Source organism: Zootoca vivipara, chromosome 6 (genome assembly GCF_963506605.1).
Source record: "Zootoca vivipara chromosome 6, rZooViv1.1, whole genome shotgun sequence".
In the NCBI taxonomy this organism is placed as follows: Eukaryota; Metazoa; Chordata; class Lepidosauria; order Squamata; family Lacertidae; genus Zootoca; species Zootoca vivipara.
In genome coordinates this window covers 67,204,280-67,223,030 of record NC_083281.1, presented here as the reverse complement: position 1 = coordinate 67,223,030, position 18,751 = coordinate 67,204,280, and the positions used below count along the sequence as shown (strand labels likewise).

Sequence of the window (18,751 nt, the reverse complement as noted above, 5' to 3'; positions counted from 1 at the left end):
GAACAAACTGTAAATTAGTGTAAATCGGTTCAACTTTTCACTCCTATCCTTGGCATAGACTGCATACCCACCTTGAATTTAAAGCAACACCCCCACCCCCAATAATCCTGGGAACTGTAGTCTGTTAAGGGGACTGAGAATTCATTTGAGGGATAAGCTACAGTTCCATTATTCTTTGGGAGGTCAGGAGGGGGTTGATTTAAATGTATGGTCCTTATTCATCCATAGTCTGAATTTTTTCTTACCAGCATTTGCATTGTTCATAAACACAGGATTCTCAACACCCCTTTCTCTCACTCACCCCACCAAAAGCAGTCGTGTGATTTCTCATGGCGAAGCATTTAAAGTTTTCATCTTAAAACGTGGGAAAATATAGCAATGTCTGAAGCCCTGTTCTATGAAGTCAAAACAGAACCCTATAAAAATTGACAGTACAAAAATGACTTCTGAAGTTGTCTAATGATATCTTATAATTATCCCTCTGGGCACTTATAATTGTTCTCATGACATGTAATTATGTAGATAAATTTAAGTGTAAAAAACCATTAACAGTGCTGGTGTTTAACATGTGTGAGAGGGCTGGTAGTGCAGCTCTCACTTTGCAGAAATCAAAGCTTATATAAATGTCATCATATGGAAATAGATTTTTCTATAAGATTATTATACACTTTGTTGTTCAACATGTTGCTTAGAATTTGAAATCAGTAGTGGGAGGGCTGGTCTCTAGAAAGGGATTTAGGGCTGCAATCCTGTACACTTCTTCCTGGTAGTTAAGCATCATGGAACTGACTGGAACTTGCTTCCAAGTAGACAAAGATAGGCTTGCGCTCTAGAGTGTCTAGAACTCTAATGCCAGATTTTGAAACACCACAGTATTTTTGATTATCTAGAAAAAAGATATAAACTGCTGAATAATAATAATAATAAATTCTAAACAATGTACATGAAATATAATACAGAATAACATTCAGCAATACACAGATAAAATTAGCAATATTTTAAAAACAAGTATACAAAACTTAATTATATGCCTAGGCAGCTGAAAATAGTTTATTATTAAAGAATAGTTTATTAAACTTGCTGAAGTAAGAAAGTTATTTCCTACGTAATGTTAATAGGCTAGGCATTTCAGACCATAGGTGCTGCCACACAGGACTGCATCTGGGTCTAACTCACAATATACTTTTGGAATGTATGTTATCTAAACTACCATCTTAATCATTGCAGTGACCAACCTGTAAGAGAGATCAGTTCAGATGGGAAGCTGAGACTGCAATTCTTTATGCACTTACCTAGGAATAAGCCCCACTGAACACTAAGGTAGTTACTTCTGAGTAGATCTGCATAGTGAGTGTTGGTGAAATGATGGCAGAGATGGGATTTGAACTGGGGGCATAATAGTTTTAGTGACCTTTTGGTCTCTTAATTACTCTTCTCTGTTGGCTCTCTTACTGTTGATAGGTGTTTTCAGCAATGTGTGTCAAGATCTGAATGTAGAACTGAGTTCAGCTAAAGGAAGGCACAGCACTGGGTTGGGGGGGCATTTGCAGGGGGGGGGGAACAGTAGGCGTGAAGAGTTAAAATGGCATCCAGTCCCATCAACTCTCATGAGATCAGACCAGATGCTCACCCAGTTTAGAATCCTCTTTCATGCTGGGGCCAACCAGGTGCCTCCTATTCTGAAGGTAGCATGTAACCATCAAGACTCATGGTCACTAAGAGCCTTATCCTTCATGAATTTATCAAATGCCCTTTTTAAACCATGGAAGTTGGGGGCCATCAGCACGTGGTACCAAACTTCACAGCTGAACAGTGCCTGGCAATAAGACATGCAGCCTGTTCTGGATGGGATTGCACTCCCCTTGAAGGGATAGGCACAGTGTGTGTGTGTGTGTGTGTGTGTGTGTGTGTGTGTGTGTGTGTGTGTTGGTTGTGGGGGGGGTGTCTCCTGGGTCAAGCACTGTCACTAGAGGTCCCAGATGAAATGAGTGGCACAGAGTCCCTCTTTCCACCTTAGGCTGATTTGCCATCTACCATAATGTCTGAACAGGGATGAATCATCTGGCCACAGTGATTTATGGTGACCTCCTAATTGGCTTACTGGGATGTATTGCATGCAGTGGGTCTGATAGGATGGAAGGCAGGGAGGTCAACACTAGGTGGTGCCAGAGCCAATGAGAGGCAGCGCCAGTAATTCTACTTTTCCCCTTCCTCCTCCTCCTCCTCCTCCTCCTCCCATTGGTTCTATATGGGGGTTCCCCTTGAAAGTGACTTGGGAGCTTCAATTAGTGCAGAATGCAGCTGCCAGACTGTTAATTAGTTCAGGTGGATGCATAGATTCCAAAAGAATTACATTAGCTTCCTGTTTGCTCTGATTTCAAGGGAAGGTGCTGGTGCTTACCTTGGAAAGCTTAAACAGCTCAGGACTCAGATGCCTGGAGGTGCACCTCTCATTAGACCAGGGCTGCTCATGTCCTGAGATCCTCGGAGGCGGCTTTTCTCCATATTTCCACATTGTGTGAAGCTTACTATGAGATGACGTGGGATTCAAAGACTTCTCTGTGGTGATGACTCATCAGTACAATGCCCTTCCTTTGCAGATAGTTAAGACATATTTGCCTGCCTGGCCAGCTTACGTTTTGCCCAGTGGTGTATTTTAGGTATGTATATTTGCTTCTTCTATGATTCAGCTGGTTGATTTTTATTTGGTGTTCTATAACCTTCCCCGGTATTGACGGAGGGTGGATAATAAATACTTTAAACAACTAAATAACCAAATGTGATATCTTGCCACACCCATGCTCTTGCTTTTTTGGCTAACACAGATTTAGGAACATTCAGCCAAGATACAAGGTCCATTTTTTAGCAGAATCAGGTTTCAAAAAAGGGAATGTGGGAGTCTCGAGTGATGCTAAGAACATAAGCAGAGCCTGCTGGAACAACTAGTGGTCACCTAGTCCAGCATCCTTTTCCCATAGTGGACAATGAGGTGCATATGGGAATCACACAAGCAGCACCCGAGCACTCTTCCCTTCCATGGTTTGCAGCAACTGGTTTTCAGAAGCATTTCTGCTTCTGACCATGCCTTCAACAGTTCTCCTGCACAGCAATAAACCAGGCAGTGTTCGTTGAGTGTCATGCTTTTGAACTGTAAGGTGCAAGCTGCAAATGTTCCTACCTAACCTACTACATATGGTGAGTGTAAGGGCAGTTTTCAAGATTTAGCCGTTTCTCTCCAATTCATGTTTACCGTTGATCAGATACTAATTTTTTTTTAAGAAAAGAAAACCACCTTGCTTCAGTTCTTTATTGGTTACATAAAGCGAAGCTCCCTGAATAACTCTGCACCTTGGCTCCTTGGCCCTCACCCCTTCCCGGTTGCCTCTTGGATTAGGATTAGAACAAAAGTTAGATTGGGATCTGTTGGTAAAGCTCTGGCAGGGCCGGCTCTAAGGCAAGGATGGGTGGCTGGCGCAGGCTGCCAGGGGGTGCCACACAGCTGCGCCCGCTGCAACGGTGCGGCACGCTGCGCCCGCCAGACTGCCGCGGCGGGAAACGGGGCAGGGAGGGCGCTGGAGCGATCTTCGCACCACGGCGCCCGGGTGCCCGATATGCTTAAGGCGGCCCTGAGCTCTGGGTGATTTGCAGTAGGTCACCAAGGGTTTCTGACTTCCATCTGAACAATAGCAACTGCTGAACAATAGTGAGAGAAAAAGGCATCACCTTCACCCCACAGAAAGCAAGTAAGGTTGCTGAAACAATTATTGTGAAGCGGGGAATCAGGAGTAGATTTCTTGTATGAAAATACAGAGGAAGTGAATTGCCGGGCTCAGCATATGCTCAGAGGTGCCCTGCTTCTTACATCAGGTATGCACTGAGCCAATATTTATAAAACTGCTGCTTTAATGCTGTTAAAAATATTTGATAAAAATTATTTTTTTTAAAAAAAATCTAGGGTATGATCATGGTTGTGATACTGTGTACAGTTCTGGATACCTCATCTCAAAAAGGGTATTGTAGAGTTGGAAAAGGTTCAGAAAAGGGCAACATGTAACCAAGATGATCAGGGGGATAGAACTACTCCACAATGAAGAAAGGTTGTGGTGTTTGGGACTTACAACCCAACGCAGCATGTATAAATTGAGTGGGTGCCACCAGCATTATTCAGGCTGACCAGATTGCACTGAAAAGACAAGTTCTTGGGTATTAGCGCTTAAAACGAGAGTTTATGCCACTCTCATTGATTGTCATAGAACTACATGGACTGTAAGCCAGCTGCTCTCACAGTTAACTCTTCCAAGGAAGCTCTTCATTGATTAGTTATGTCAAGCAATATTTGGATTATTTGAACTTGGGTCAATTCTCTCAATTGTCCTTGCAATTTATTTATTTTTGTTTGTTTCTAATAATACTTTCAACTATTTTCCATCACAAAGATAGGAGCAGCCAGCAGTTTACAGATCCAAACACTCTCTGTATCCCATTGGGTTTTGTCCAGCCTTTTATACTACATCAAGATTTGGTATTGACCCTTCTATAAATTTCACCGTAGAAGATATTTTCATTATGTGGTCAATGTCTCAGGTTTTAATTAGCCACATGCATAGGTAGTGCTCACTTTCTCTGTTGAGCAGGGTTGTGTGGGAATAGGTCACCTTCATCATGAAGAGCTGAAACACAAAAATAAGGGAAACTTTGGGTTTGAAGTGCAGCTTAATTTATTTATTTATTGTGAAAGACCAATGGCAAAGGGAGGAATCACAAACCTGGAGCCTGCAAAGACTTTCACTGATGTGCCTGGGCAGGGGCCCAAGACTCTGAGCTTTCCTCAAAGAGGAGAAGAAAGTCTCTAGTCCTCCTAGAAAGAAAGTTATGGGGGAAATGTGCAGGCAATCTGTGTGAAATGAGAGTGTGGTGTGGCCACCTTGTATATTTTTCCTGGTACTGAGGTATGCTCCCTACTTCTTTTGACAGCAACAACATCTGTGTGTATGTGTGGTGTTCTGTTGTGGTTGTATACGGTATATTCTGTTGGAAGCCACCTAGAGTGGCTGGGGCAACCCAGTCAGATGGGACAGGCCTTCAAAAATTAACTCCTGCTGTGTCCTGTAAAGAGTTGTCCATAGAATAAATAAAAGATGGATAGCTCGGAATTCACTCATAAACCCATTCTGTCCTATTCATGCATCAATATTTGATGCACATTTTATCTCAAAATATGTATTGTCCCAGTGTTTGCATTTCTAAACTTGTATTATCCTAAACAATGCATTTTGGTGCACTTTTGAGCCATGAACTGTATTGCAAAATTGGAAAAATGAGAAATCCAAAGCACAATGAATTATTCTGTGGTCCATGCAGAAAGACCAAATGAAATTCTCTTCCATCCCTAGAATGAGTGTGTAATACAGTATATGTCAGGAATCATGATACACAGTGTTCCTGATTCACTAGTTAGATATTAATGTTTAGAATGGGTTTCATGTACAGCTCAAGCACAAGATATATTCCTATTGGAATTTGGATGGCTATTCCTACAAACCATTTCCATATATTACGCAAGGGATTAGAATCCCAGAGTTAGGTCTGCCAACTCGGCAAGATAATGAATTTCCAGAGGCTTAAGTCACGTTCCACAGAATTGTATAACCAAAGAACCAGGAGACATTTTCTAATTCATCTTACCTGGCTTCCCTCATTACAAATCTTATGGGCAAGAGATTAGCATAGACCTAACGGTCAGGGGTCCCTTTACCTTTTTAGGGTTAAGAGACATATCCCATCTGGTAAGTTATATTGCATGTAGATATTTGCCTCCACCATACTTCACACACAGCAGCAGTACATGGACTTCAAGACTCCAACACTCATCCAATGTATTCCCTTTATTGAACTGTATTAGTTAAATGCAATCAGATTAAGTCACATTTATAAAGCAGACCATCCAGTTGCACTGAAACCGATGATATTCATTACATAGGGTTTTATTTTTAATCACTGTCCGGTGAACTGGCAAATCCAATCAAAGCATTAGTCTTCAATTGTTAAAAAAAAAACCCAAAAAAGTGTAGAAAAAATATTCAGACAATAGCCAAGCCATCACATCACGATGCACAATTACCTAAAATCGCAATTAAAAAGCAGTTAAACGGGGAAGAAAAAACTAAAGGAAAGGGGAAGAGGGGGAAAAAAACCACTCCTAAAATCTTGGACTATCCGTATAATACAAGAAGCAACAAAGGGCAAGAGCATCAAAGCAGATTCCTATCTAGCAACTATAAATTCAGTCAGAAGCAGAAGCTTTAAAGTACACTAAGCTCAAGCAGGACAATAAAAAATACTGCGCATGGAATACTTTTAATCTCTTCCATTAATATTCATTTCCAGCTGCTTATAATAGCAGCGCCTCATGGCCAAATCATTAGAGTTTTACATCTGGGTTGCAAATGACACTTTGATTGGATGTAATGTTCAAATGGTCCTCCCCACTGAGCTTCCGTCAAGTCTTCTGCAGAGAGGTGTCCTGTAGTGCCAGGGGCTCACTGAGCGTGCTGGCTCAACGTGTGGTTCTGGAAAAAGATGGGGAAAAGGAGACATGCGTGAGGGGCAGAATAATAGAAAGCAAGCCCGTACCCTCCTACTCAGTCGCATTTATGCGGAACTCAACATAAAAGCTTTGCAATTATTACAGAACAAAATGCAATAAAGAGGAGGGGGGAGAGAGAAAGAAAGAGAGAATGCTCCTAAGTAACAGCTGCCAATGTGACACATTTGCTTTGTACTGATAGATCTGTTAATGCTGGCATGAACTTAAGGAAGAAGAAAAGGGGGGGGGAGAAAGAAGCACACAACGAAATGGATTGCAGTTAGCCAAGTAGCACCGTGAGGATTTCGCTGCATTTAGGCAAAGTGGTAACGCTCTGCAAGGGGTGCCTGCCTTCTGGGACTTCCTTAACTGTAACAATTAAACAATATTCTCTGTTGCACAGGGACACACATACACACAGGCTGCTGCTGCTGCCGCCGCCGCCTTTGCCATATCTGCATTCGCTATTCTCACTTGGTGCAAATAAGACAGTCTTGGCAGAAAGGGACGCCAGATTGCAACTCACAACACTTCGACAGTTGGAGAAATAACTTCGGCAAGAGAAGCGCACCAGTTGCTGTGCTCTGGCCCATCCTGAACTTGGCATGGGGAAGGTACGCACAGGCCTCCTGAGCTTCACGGCATGACTGAGAGGGTCAATGCGCCTCCCCTGTGGCACATCCGGCTGCACCTGGCTCCTGCCATTAAGGAAGCAGCCCCAGGTGCACAGTAAAGGGAACTTGCACAGGGTACCCAAAGGGGCTTTGAACTTTGAACTTGAAAAGCTCCCAACTTTTACAAACAAGGCCGTAGCCAGCAATTGGGCTTTACTCAGAGCAGACCCACTGAATTTAATGGATCTAAGTTAGTCAGTGGCTCTACTCTGAGTCCGACTAGTGCTGGATACAGCTGACAGTGCAGTATTCTGGCCGGTGTCCATTTCACGGCAAAAAGGGGTTAACTGCAAGGGGGGAGGAAGGTGGCTGTGTTGTTCAGTGGTTCGATCTTAGTGAAAGGATGGCATTTACCACACACCTCTGCAATCAGCTTCCATCCCTTCATAAAGGGAGCTGCAACTTCCCCTCAAGGGAGACATTAGCGTTCAGACATCCTGTCTGTCATTTGCCAGCAGGCTAAATAAATTCTAATGTGCAGTAGTTGCATATCCAATCTAATGCAAACGGAAGTCATGTCTCGGAGTTACAAGCACCTCGGGGACGGCGTCTGGAATCTCCAGCTCCAGGAAGCACTGGAAAGATCTCCTGGCCACTCCCTTTCATCAGAACACTCTGCAATCAGGTCTACAACTCCTCCAAACACAGTTCTTTTCTCAAAGATCCATTGAAAGACATGATCTCATGCTGATCTGGTGGCACGGAATGAGAGACCATTCAGTTTCCATTCTACTGAAGGGGGATTCGATCTGAACCAATAATTTACAAAAGTGGGTGCCAGTTTTGCTTGCAAGAGTGGAAGCTACTCCAGCAAACTGAAGATTGTGGTCCTAATTCAGAGAAAAAGAGTTGTGCTTGCATCCCACTGAACTCAAGCCAGTCACCACTAAATTGCCCATTCATTCTAAGAAGGATTTGTATGTGCTTTCGGTCAAAGCTTCTGTGCCTTTTCACCTTTGCGACACAAAGGTTTCGTGGCAGGTTGTTGGATTTCCTGATTATGTGTGTTTGTGTGTTTAGGAATTAGTTCCCTTATAAGGATGCATCCTAAATTAACTGATACAACAACCCTAAATGTTTGCCTTGCAATGCCTATCTGCAGAGCTGTCCAACTACTCTTTCACATCAGCGTAATATCAGACCAACACACAAATATATTTAACTCTCTACAGATCATTCACTTCTTTCTAAGCAACTCAATGTTATTCTCTGCACAGGAAACTCCTCCTGAATCCATTATTATTGAGATGACATCAGTCTAATGAAAATTTGTCTGGTGACAACATCTAACTAATGGAGGATCCATTTGCAGGCCTTGTCTCTGGAGGTAGCGGCGACCCCATTTAAATACTGTACACGAAGTTGCTGAACTGTGCACTTCCCCAGAGTGACCACCAGGTGTCACAAGTGCCGTGGCATTTCTAAGTCATATCAAAAGTTGTTAGCATGCATTGTGGCCAGTGGGTTTCTTATGAAACTACACATAATAGTGCTCATTCTTTTGCACACCACATGACAAAAGGTTAAGGGGTGGGGGGCAAGCATAAAACACTGCTATGTAGAAAAATAGGTACAGCAAAAAAATAAAAATAAATTAAATGTAGAAGAGAAGTCAGAGCTTCAAAACAGCAGGGCAATTCCACCAAGAATGAGATGGAGAAGGTGGCTGTTCATTTATTGCAGTTATATACAATGGTGAGCATTTAGTTCAGGGCTGGGGAACCTGGGGCCTTCCAGATGTTGTTGGACTACAACTCCCATCAGCCCCAGCCAGCATGGCCAATGGTCAGCGATGAAGGGGGTTGTAGCCCAACAACATCTGGGAGGTGAAGCTTCCCCAGCCTAGATCGAGAAAGACATTTAAAATTCTGCTGTTTCTCACTGGCACAGCTATTTCAAAACCTCTTTTGAGTTTATTAACGTTCTCATTTATTAAATGTATACCCCCAGCTCTCCATAAAGGACGCTCAAAGCGGCTTAGGATAATAAGCACTTAAAAAAATACAAAAAGAAAGAAAGCCACACTAAATAAAAGCAAGAGGCAATTAAAGGGCAGGGCAATAATATAGGATACAACCCAGAGTAGCTGTCTCCTTTGTTTTTCTTCTCTTCTGTAAAGGTTTTGAATTTTGTTGCATAAATGTTTTTGTTGTTGTTTTAAAAAAGCTTTAAAAATAAATAGTAGAGGAAGATAAAAGCATCAAAGGAGGAGGAAGCCCCCTCTGCAAGTCAAAGACCTGTCTAAACAAGTAGGTTTTCACCTGCTGGCATTGGCCAATGAAGTGAGAGGCTAAACTGGCTTCCTTAGGAAGTGAGTTCCAGCCCTCTAAGCGCTGCCAACATACCTTTCTTGTGTTCCTGCCAAACACACCTCTCCTAAAGCTCTTAAAACTTGGCTTGCAAGCTCTGTCAACAGCCTTGTAATAACACAGGGACTCAAGACGATCCTACTGGATCAGGCGGATGGCCCGTCTAGTCCAGCATCCTGTTCTCACAGTGGCTGGCAAGATGCCCTAAAAGGGGAAGCCTACAAGCTTGCCACTCTGCCCACCTACCATTTCTAGCAGTGGGGAGCTGCGGTCAGTCTGAGCAGGCAAACAGTCTCACCTGCTATAAAGCATCTTCCTATCTTGCCATGACTAGGCTGCACATGAAAACACAGTTACACTGTCAGTTTGGGCACATCCCTGGGAAACTGCAAATATTCTCAGGGCAGCAAAAGCAGTTCCTGGTCTGGACTCTCCATCTGTGCAGACATTTCCTGCATGCACTCACATGGGCAAAACCATTGCTGTTCAAACTCATTCTCTATTCAACTTTTTTAAAAACAACAACAACCCACAACCAAAATTCCCTATTGCCTTCTCAACCCACTCCATGCACCTCATGTCCCAAGAAACCAGACCTCATCAGAAATGCAACAGCGCATGTTTCATGTTACTACACCTCCTTCTGACATATGCCTGCTTGCCTCAGTGCAGCCATGTTTCTTGTTGGCCGTAGATTTCAATTTCTTCGGACAGCCTAATACCAACTTTTTCATTTTTCTTAAAAGGAGCAAATGCAAAAGATTTAGCATTCTCCAGTCGAAGCGAGGGCTGTTGGTACTCAGCAGATCCATACTTATTTAGGCAGTATCATTTAAAAGATAATGCACAATCAGCACTAGCGGCAAGGCGTACGTTCCACAGGCCGAGAACATGATTCCCAACCTGTGTGCCTGCCGCATTGATTACACCAGGCAGGTCAATAACAGAATGGTATGCGGCTCTAAATCTGATAATGAAGCTCTCCTTGTGAACCTTCTCTTCTCATACACAGGTTAATAATACCTTCTGCACACAGCTAATATAAAGAGCATGCTGTTTTCGTAAGCAAGAGGCTGGGCAAAGATGCAAGGCTGATTACGCTCAAATTTGACAGCAATTCACAAGTGGGGTCACTGTTCAGCTCCCTAACAACCCACGGCCTCAGCCGATTGTCATGCCACCCATTGGTCCCCGGGCCTCAGAGTAACATTTGCCATGAATAAAACTAGAAAGTCGTGTATATAATATTATTCTTGGGGAAGCCCTGTGGGTTGTATGGAGAGCTTTGCACAAATGGCCTTTCAGAATTCTGCCCCTTATTTGTTGGCAGGGATGTCTGGAGCTTGTGGAGGGTACCATTTCACCAAATTTATCTATGGAGAAGAGAAATTCTCCAACTGCTTCTCAGGGGTAAGCCATCTCCTGCCACCACCACCCCCCCCAAAAAAGCTGCCCCTCTATTGCTGCAACTTGGTGGTTCCATAATACAGTGGCACCTGTATTATGGAACCACCTTCCCTCTGAACTTAGGTGGGCATCCCAATTAATCACACTTAGGCACCTGAAATTTGTCCCCCATTGTGGCACGAATGACCATATGCTCAGCAGGAGATGGGGCATATAGTTTCCAGGGCAACTGGGGATCGGGTGCCTTGGGAAAATTACATTTCCCAAGGTCTCTGCGGCCTGAGTCACAACTGTTGCAGTGCTTAAGCTGCCAGGGGAGCACATTAGAATCCAAGCCAGAGAATAACTTTAGATTAAATGACACTCAACTCATAATGCACCTGAACATTATAAGCATATTTAAAGGCAGGTAATTGTGAATTTTGGCAACATGACTAGTGACCAGGTGGTATAGGTAGCCATTCACCTTCCCATATGATTACAAGGCACCACACGGTACATTTTAAAAATATTACTGGCTGGCTGAACCTCCTCTTTCATTCATACCTGCGGGCTAAATAGCAGATTCAGACTAAGTGAACAGCACCTTGCAAAATGCATATGCCAGTCAATCACCCGGTGTGATTTACCCCCTTATGGAAGTTCAGAACATATGTTTGCGGTGAGCACACCACCTTCAAGAACAACTTTATTCTTGTTACTGAGCATATACTAAATGTATTTTTTAAAAAGGCATGTCTAAATGACGCTCGTGCTCTGCCTTCAGAACAGCAATAAAGGCAGTGGGTTTTAAAAGGACCAACGGAGAAGCATAGCAAGGCAACGCTGGCAGGCCGGAAGAGCGAAGTGGAGGCATGGGCGGGGGGCGGAAATGGAGCACAGCTAAAAAGCTGGCACTCGAGCTGGGAATCTTCCACCCTGCAGTAACAATCTCTGCCAGCAATCCACAGGAGTACTACAACAGGAGCAGGTGAAAAAAATTAAAATGCTACCGGGAGGGGAGTGATGGTGGTTTGAGACTGCAACACGTCCATTTGATGGTGTGCTCCACATCTGTTATGCTTCTTCCGTGTGCCAGGTAGGGTCTACTGGTGAGAGCTGGAGATTTTGGAATCTAGGTGAAGGAACATGGACTCAGCCGAGGCTGCATTCACGTGAACAGAGACGGATAGTTAGGGACGGGGCACAGTTTGGTGGCAGAGCATCAGGTTCAATCCCTGGGATCTCCAGGTAGGGCTGGGAAAAGACTCCCGTCTAAAATCCCAGAGAGCTCCTGCCAGTCAGTGTGGAAAACAATGAGCAGGATAGAATAAGGCAGCTTCCTATTTAGGTGGGCTTAGGGTGTGTCTCAGCTTTGTCCCTCTAGCCCAGTACCGGTGTTAGTTACTCTGGCTGACAACAGCCCTCTAGGGTCCCAGGCAGACATCTTCCCCACCCTCTGTTTCCTGATAGACAATGGAACCTAAGGTTTCAACTGGGGCTTCCTAGCTTACGGCTAATATATGCCTAATATACCTTAAACAAAAAAACCAGCATCTAGAACCTAAATTAATCATTCCCCCGCCCCCAATACTTTGCTTTCCGGGTGTTTCCTTAATTGCAAATGTTACCCATTACATTTTATTGTTTGTTTGATGCAATTAAGAACAAACCCATCATGAGGATCGAGGTCTTTTGTGCTTTGGCTTTTCATGTGGATATTTTTCATTTGGAGGGGAAAGTACTTGCCTCAGCCAGCAAAGCTTATATTATGGGGGTCCTCCAGGGACCCCCCCCCCGCCCCACTCCCAAGAGCCTTAGTTTGGGACTGTGCTAATCCAAAGTTTGAGATGTGACAGGCAGCAACCGGCTTGCAGCAGGGAGGGGGCTGCGAATCAGAAAAGCCTGCAGAAAAAAATGGGGTGGGGGAGAGCTGAGAGCGCAGAATGACCACTCATGGCATTGTGCTGTCCCCACTCCCCACCCCTTTTCTCTGTCATAGAAGGAAATTGTGAGAGGGGGAAATCACCTTTGCACTGTTGGGCAGTTTGTATATATGCTTATTTTTAGAACGACCTGACAATTATCCAAGGGTCTAACACTAACAGATGGCCTGTCTTAAAGACTCATATGCTCGCTAGCATGCACTTCCGACAAAATGGTAAATGTACTCAAGAGCGTGCCATAAACAGCTTTCAATGAGTACTCCAAATCCAATTTAGTTAACACACTTCATTAAAACTGATAGCGGGTAACCAGAGCTTCTCCTAAACCCAGGCATCAATTCCCAGCCCGGTTGTTCCAGGTAACGCGCAAGTGTGGTTCGTTATCTGTCTAGCTCTCAATTTCCCAAGAAATATGTGGCCTACCCTAATTTCCTTTCTCAGCTGCTAGGGATTAATCCTAACCTATAGAGCAACACTTGGGGGGAAAAGCAGGGTGGGGTCTTCTAGGAATGACAGCTTGCAGCTTCTAGTTCTATTTGGAGGATCCCTTAAAGCTGAGGAGGAGGAGGAGGAGAGTTGGACTGGCCTACTGATTAATTGTGGATTTTTTTTAAAAAAAATCAATTTTTATTAAATTTTCACTTACAAACCAATCATATCATATCAATTATTCCAAATTATACAAATACATATCTATTAAACCAAATATTATACCAAATCATAAATTTTTTTACTTCCCATGCTTCAAAATCTGAGGATTCTGAGTAACGATTCTTGCTGCCATTCTAGTCCAAATTCCAAATTCTTTCCAATCATTACAGTCCAATATAATTATTAATTGTGGATTCTTAACAGCAGCATCCAAAAGGAGGTCATTATCATAAGTGAAGTGCAACAACCCACTAGATGCTATACAAGATAACCCAGTCTTCACAAATGGCAAGAAAAGTGATGATTTGATCCCAGTGTTCTAGATGAATGCAAAGGCTCTCTTTGCGTAGCTCTCAAGCTCTCTCTATCCCCTTGCTTTAAAATCCACTGTTCCCATGAAGTCTCTGCCTCTACCTGTTAGTCCTCATACCTTACCGAAACTAAACCTTGGTTTGTGACGCTGTTTTTCTCTCTGCATATCCCCCCCCCCCGCCCCAGGTACTCATGCTATGCTGTCTCTCCCTCTGTTGACACGTAGGGCCATCAACATCTTGAGGGCACAGACATATTTTCATACCTCTCTAAAAAGTAGCATGTACACTGATGGAACAATAATGAATGCAGCACCATCTTTATTATTGCTATGGGGAAGGTTTTCAGCATCCCTGTGTACCAAGGCGACCAACCAAGCTGGTTTCAAATAATGATCCCAAATTACTCCCTCTAAAAGCAAGCTCAGGCGGCTAGTGCTGACAGGAATGGAGCCACTGAGAAACAAGAAGGTAGGATCAGCTTGTTTGGGGGGAACCCTGATGTTTGTAAAAACAGGAAAATAAATAAAAGCTTTAATGGGGCAATGCCCCTCCCAAAAAAGGGGCGCAGTGAGCATGCTCAGAAACCATAGAATGCAGGGTGTTAGATGGAAATTAAGAAAAATGAAAAGTGGAGGGAGGGAGGTTCAAGAGGTTTAAAGTCCTGCGGGATGGGAGAACCTCTAGCTGGAATTATGATTGGCAGCATGTAACAGATGTGCTGGGAGAGTTAGACTGCTGGTGCAGACCTCCTCGAAGTATTTTGTGCAGCTCCAAAGCTTGCTATTTTATCACTTCTTGTACATTATGTCAAACAAACTCTGGATTCTTTGTGCCAAAGCAATCCGTATGTGTGTGTTTGCATATGTATTTCTTCAGTGAGAATAAAACTCGAAATTTCCCAAACACAGAATTCCCAAACATTTCAAATGTGGATTTATTGAAAGGGCATATATACATATCTGAAAGGGGGGAGGGGGGTTGATCTGAACAGATACATTGTTGGACTACAACTCCCATCATCCATGACCACTGGCCATGCTGATTAGGACTAATGTAGTTCAAGAATTAGTTCAAGGCTAATGTAGTTCAAGACAGTGTTCTCGAAGCTATGAACATGAGTCTGACCAAACTGCGGGAGGCAGTGGAAGACAGGAGTGCCTGGCGTGCTCTGGTCCATGGTGTCACGAAGAGTCGGACATGACTAATCGACTAAACAACAAGTTCAAGAACTACATCTGAAGGGCATGATGTTGACTACGGATACTTGGGTGTTACTAAATGCCCTACTAGCATCTGGAGCAGGCATCCCCAAACTGCGGCCCTCCAGATGTTTTGGCCTACAACTCCCATGATCCCTAGCTAGCAGGACCAGTGGTCAGGGAAGATGGGAATTGTAGTCCAAAACATCTGGAGGGCCGAAGTTTGGGGATGCCTGATCTGGAGGCTACACTTTACAAGGGAGTGATGTGATGGCAGATTATGCCACGATTTAGATTCCGCGCATCACTTGACAAAGCCGCAAACCACAATCATTACATAGATTCGCAATGTGGAATTTCCCTACTTTCACATTATTTGCATTTTCTTTAGAAGAAAAGCCAAATCCCTAAGAGGGGAGCTCAAATACATTATTTTTTAGTATGGGTCCTATCAAACCCCTTTAAATGCTGCATCCATTCACAAGCAGGAATCACAACATGCAGTACATGTGAATCTGACTTCGCCATTTGATTGCAGCACCTGCAATCAAACAGCACATAATACCCCTAGTCTACAACATCTGGAGGCCACTGTGTTGGCAGCTCTGCCTTAGTCGAAGATGGAATTTGAGCTTTTGGTTCAAAATACAAGCAACCCATCCATTGTTGGGAGCACACCATGCACTTAACGAAATAGGAGACAGGGAAATGAGCCATGGATGATTCACAGTATGGGCTCCCATGTCCAAGCCCCTCCCCCAAATCCTGGAAGCAGCTCTGCTGGTAGCTGAAGCACCCAACACGTTTGGTCAAATGCCAGGGTCCATGGGTCTCAGAGAGCCCACTACAGCTGCCAGCCTGCTACAGTTGCCAGTGCTTTTCTTCACAGCACTGGACTGTGGGAGCACTTGGTGGTGGGTGCTGTGCTGCTTCCAGCCCTGCCATCCAGTCCTTCTGCTGCCCACTGCTGCCCGTCCCCTCTGCCTCCACTTTAGGGCTGGGGGAGGCACTGAAATACACCTTGTTTGGGGTCCCCTCAAGCCTGGTGCTTCCCGGAGTAAACCTTACATTTGGGGTGGGTGAAGAGTAATTGTTCTCCAGGAAATACCTTTCAGCAAGGCATTATTTCAGGAAACATTTCTCTCTCTCTTTAAGAATAAATTCCCCATGTCATTTTGTTTCTCCTTGTCCATGTTCCACAGTCACACAGTGCTGTGATAATAGAATTAAGCGATGAGCTGACACTGGTTAGAATGTGCTCAAGTTCAGTCTGCTCAGAGCTCATTAGTTTGATGTTCTTCCATAGCAATGGAATGCAGAAAAGGGGCAGGGGCAGGTGTGGCAGGTCTTGTCACCTGCTTCCTGCCAAACAGCTGTTCAGTGGGCTCTCAGCTGCATGGCGAGAGACAGGTGCGCACACAGTGCTGATGTCATCATGATGCCTCCCTGGCGAGGGGAGAAAAGAGAGAAAACTATTGGCTGGAGAAGATGAGAAGAGTGCAGTTGATTGGCGGGAAAGACTCTGCAGTTCTATTTTCAATGTGTTGCTTGGTATTTGTAGAGATTATGGACCTGGAATTATGGGCAGTGTCAGGGGCTCTGGAGCCTGGAGAAGGACTTTAAAAAAGTACTTTAAAAAACAGGAGCCTGACTTTCAACTTGGTTAATGCAGCTGATTCTTGTTGCGCAATCAGTTGCACAATAATCTGCAGTAAGGTATTTCTGTTTTCCACTGCACAACAACGTTCTGTCTGCGCAACAAGGATACCACTAAGTGACTTTTAACATTGAATACAACGCCTAGTTCTAGTCCTAGGTCCAGTGACTGAACTTGGGGACTAGATTTAGGCACTGCCTTCAAGAGCCTTGACCAATGACAAGATAGCATGCCATTGATATCAATGGCCAAACATAAGGGATTTCATTGTTGGATGGACACCCTTGACCTCAACCCATATATATTTGTGTTCTATGATGTACATGTGGCTCTTGTACATGTGTTTCAATCGTGGGGTTAGCAAATTCACACCTACGAAGAAGTGTGCACTGTGTCCTCCAGTGAAATGAATGAAGAAACTCAATTTGTGCACAATTTGTGAGCTCTAACACCTAGAACAAATGGCTGTGCTAAGCTCATGTCTTTAAAGTCCTGGCACAGCTACCCATTTCTCTTTACTGTCCCTTTGAACCCCAGGATGAGTTATCAGGAAAGGATCCAAGTCAATCTCTTCCTAATACATAGCTGGAGCAGGCATTGTCTCGGAGACACCTTTAAGAATCACATTACAAGGACTGCGGTCTCCCTATTTTATTTTTTGTTTTATTTTTTTAAAACCCACTGGAAAAATGCAATTGTGAAGGAAGGTAAAGCACAACCCTAGGGAAAATTTCCTTAACACAGCGCTTCGGAAATAAATAAAAAAACATGAGAGAATACATTATTAAGAGATAAGCAGAAGTTCTCTGTTAGAAAGAGAGAGAGGATATATGTAAACACACTATGATTCACTCAGGCACCTATTGAAACAAGGCAACTAATAATACCCCGTCTCGAGAGAAGGTGGGCTCCAGAGAATTTTTCTTGCAAAGGTAGATTCATCACCCTGTCTCCAGTTTGTACTTTTGGTTACCCCATGCTGAAGATCAAAACAAACTCAGGAATGAACCTTGCATCTCCTGCCCGACAGCCCAAAATGCAAAAGGAGAAATGAACCAAAATTAAATTACTATTGTCAGAAGCACACGACAATAGAATATTTTTAGAAATCTTTAGCACTTGTGTCATTCTTTCCCCCCACCCCTAAATCATTTCCATCTGACTGCGTAATGGATTTTTTTGTTTATCTGGAGTGGAGAAGGAAGACAGACAATGGAGGATCCCAGCACACAGGCTGGTTCTGTTGACAATTGTTGCCCTTTTAACCTCAACTTGGACAGTCCACAATCTTCTTGGGGAGTTGCCAACGTGCCTCCTTCCTTGCCCTGGTCTGAAGTTCTCAAGAACGGCTTCACGCACAAAAGAGCTGGCTTCTGATCTCGGATCCGCTGGCATGCACCGCTGAACACATTGTAATAATTTGCATCCATCCCAACACAGACTGATGTTCAGCTGCTTAACTGTGAGACGGCAACTGGGTAGGATTTGGACAAGATAAGAAATCGCCCTCCCCCAAACTATTATCAGCCTTGAATTTAATGTTGGCATGTAATAGCTGCAGAGAACATTTAAATGATAGCCATGCATCTGGATGTTGGGCTAGATGGGCCACTGGCCCGATCCAGCAGCATCTTATGTTCTTATGAAAATAAACCACCTCTGAAGTGTTCTGTTAAGGGGAGACTATTTCCCTCCAAACCTTGTTAGTGACTGAGTTTGGAGTTAAAACTTAACTACAGAGCAGGAGTTGCCAATGGGGTGCCTTTCAGGTATTTAATGGGCTACAACCTTAAGCAGCAACAGCCAGCATGGCCAAGGATCATGATGACGGGAATTGTAGTTCAACAACATCTGGAGGGCACTATGTTGGAAACCCCTAGCAAAGGGAGAGGCAACTGAGGCACATGGAAGTAAATATACCCCATATTTACACCACACAGTTTGGGTTCAGGGCTACATGAACAGCTTCCTTCTTATCTAGCCCTGCCCTACAGCAGTCAGTGCTGCAGGATAACTGCATTTTTGCATT

The 18,751-nt window shown here is 43.9% G+C and overlaps 1 protein-coding gene across 2 annotated transcripts in view; it reads right to left on the bottom strand.

The window, feature by feature from the left end:
- Positions 1-4,915: 4,915 nt before the first annotated feature.
- The window catches only part of ZNF423 (zinc finger protein 423), a 312,821-nt gene continuing 298,985 nt past the window's right edge, over positions 4,916-18,751 (bottom strand). Inside the window, exon 9 of one of the 2 annotated variants that reach the window (XM_035120988.2) lies at positions 4,916-6,569. In XM_035120988.2, coding sequence (XP_034976879.1) covers positions 6,540-6,569 — 30 coding nt within the window. In that variant the 3' untranslated portion in view covers positions 4,916-6,539. The remainder of the gene's footprint in view (positions 6,570-18,751) is intronic. The other variant, XM_035120989.2, reaches the window with a different exon arrangement.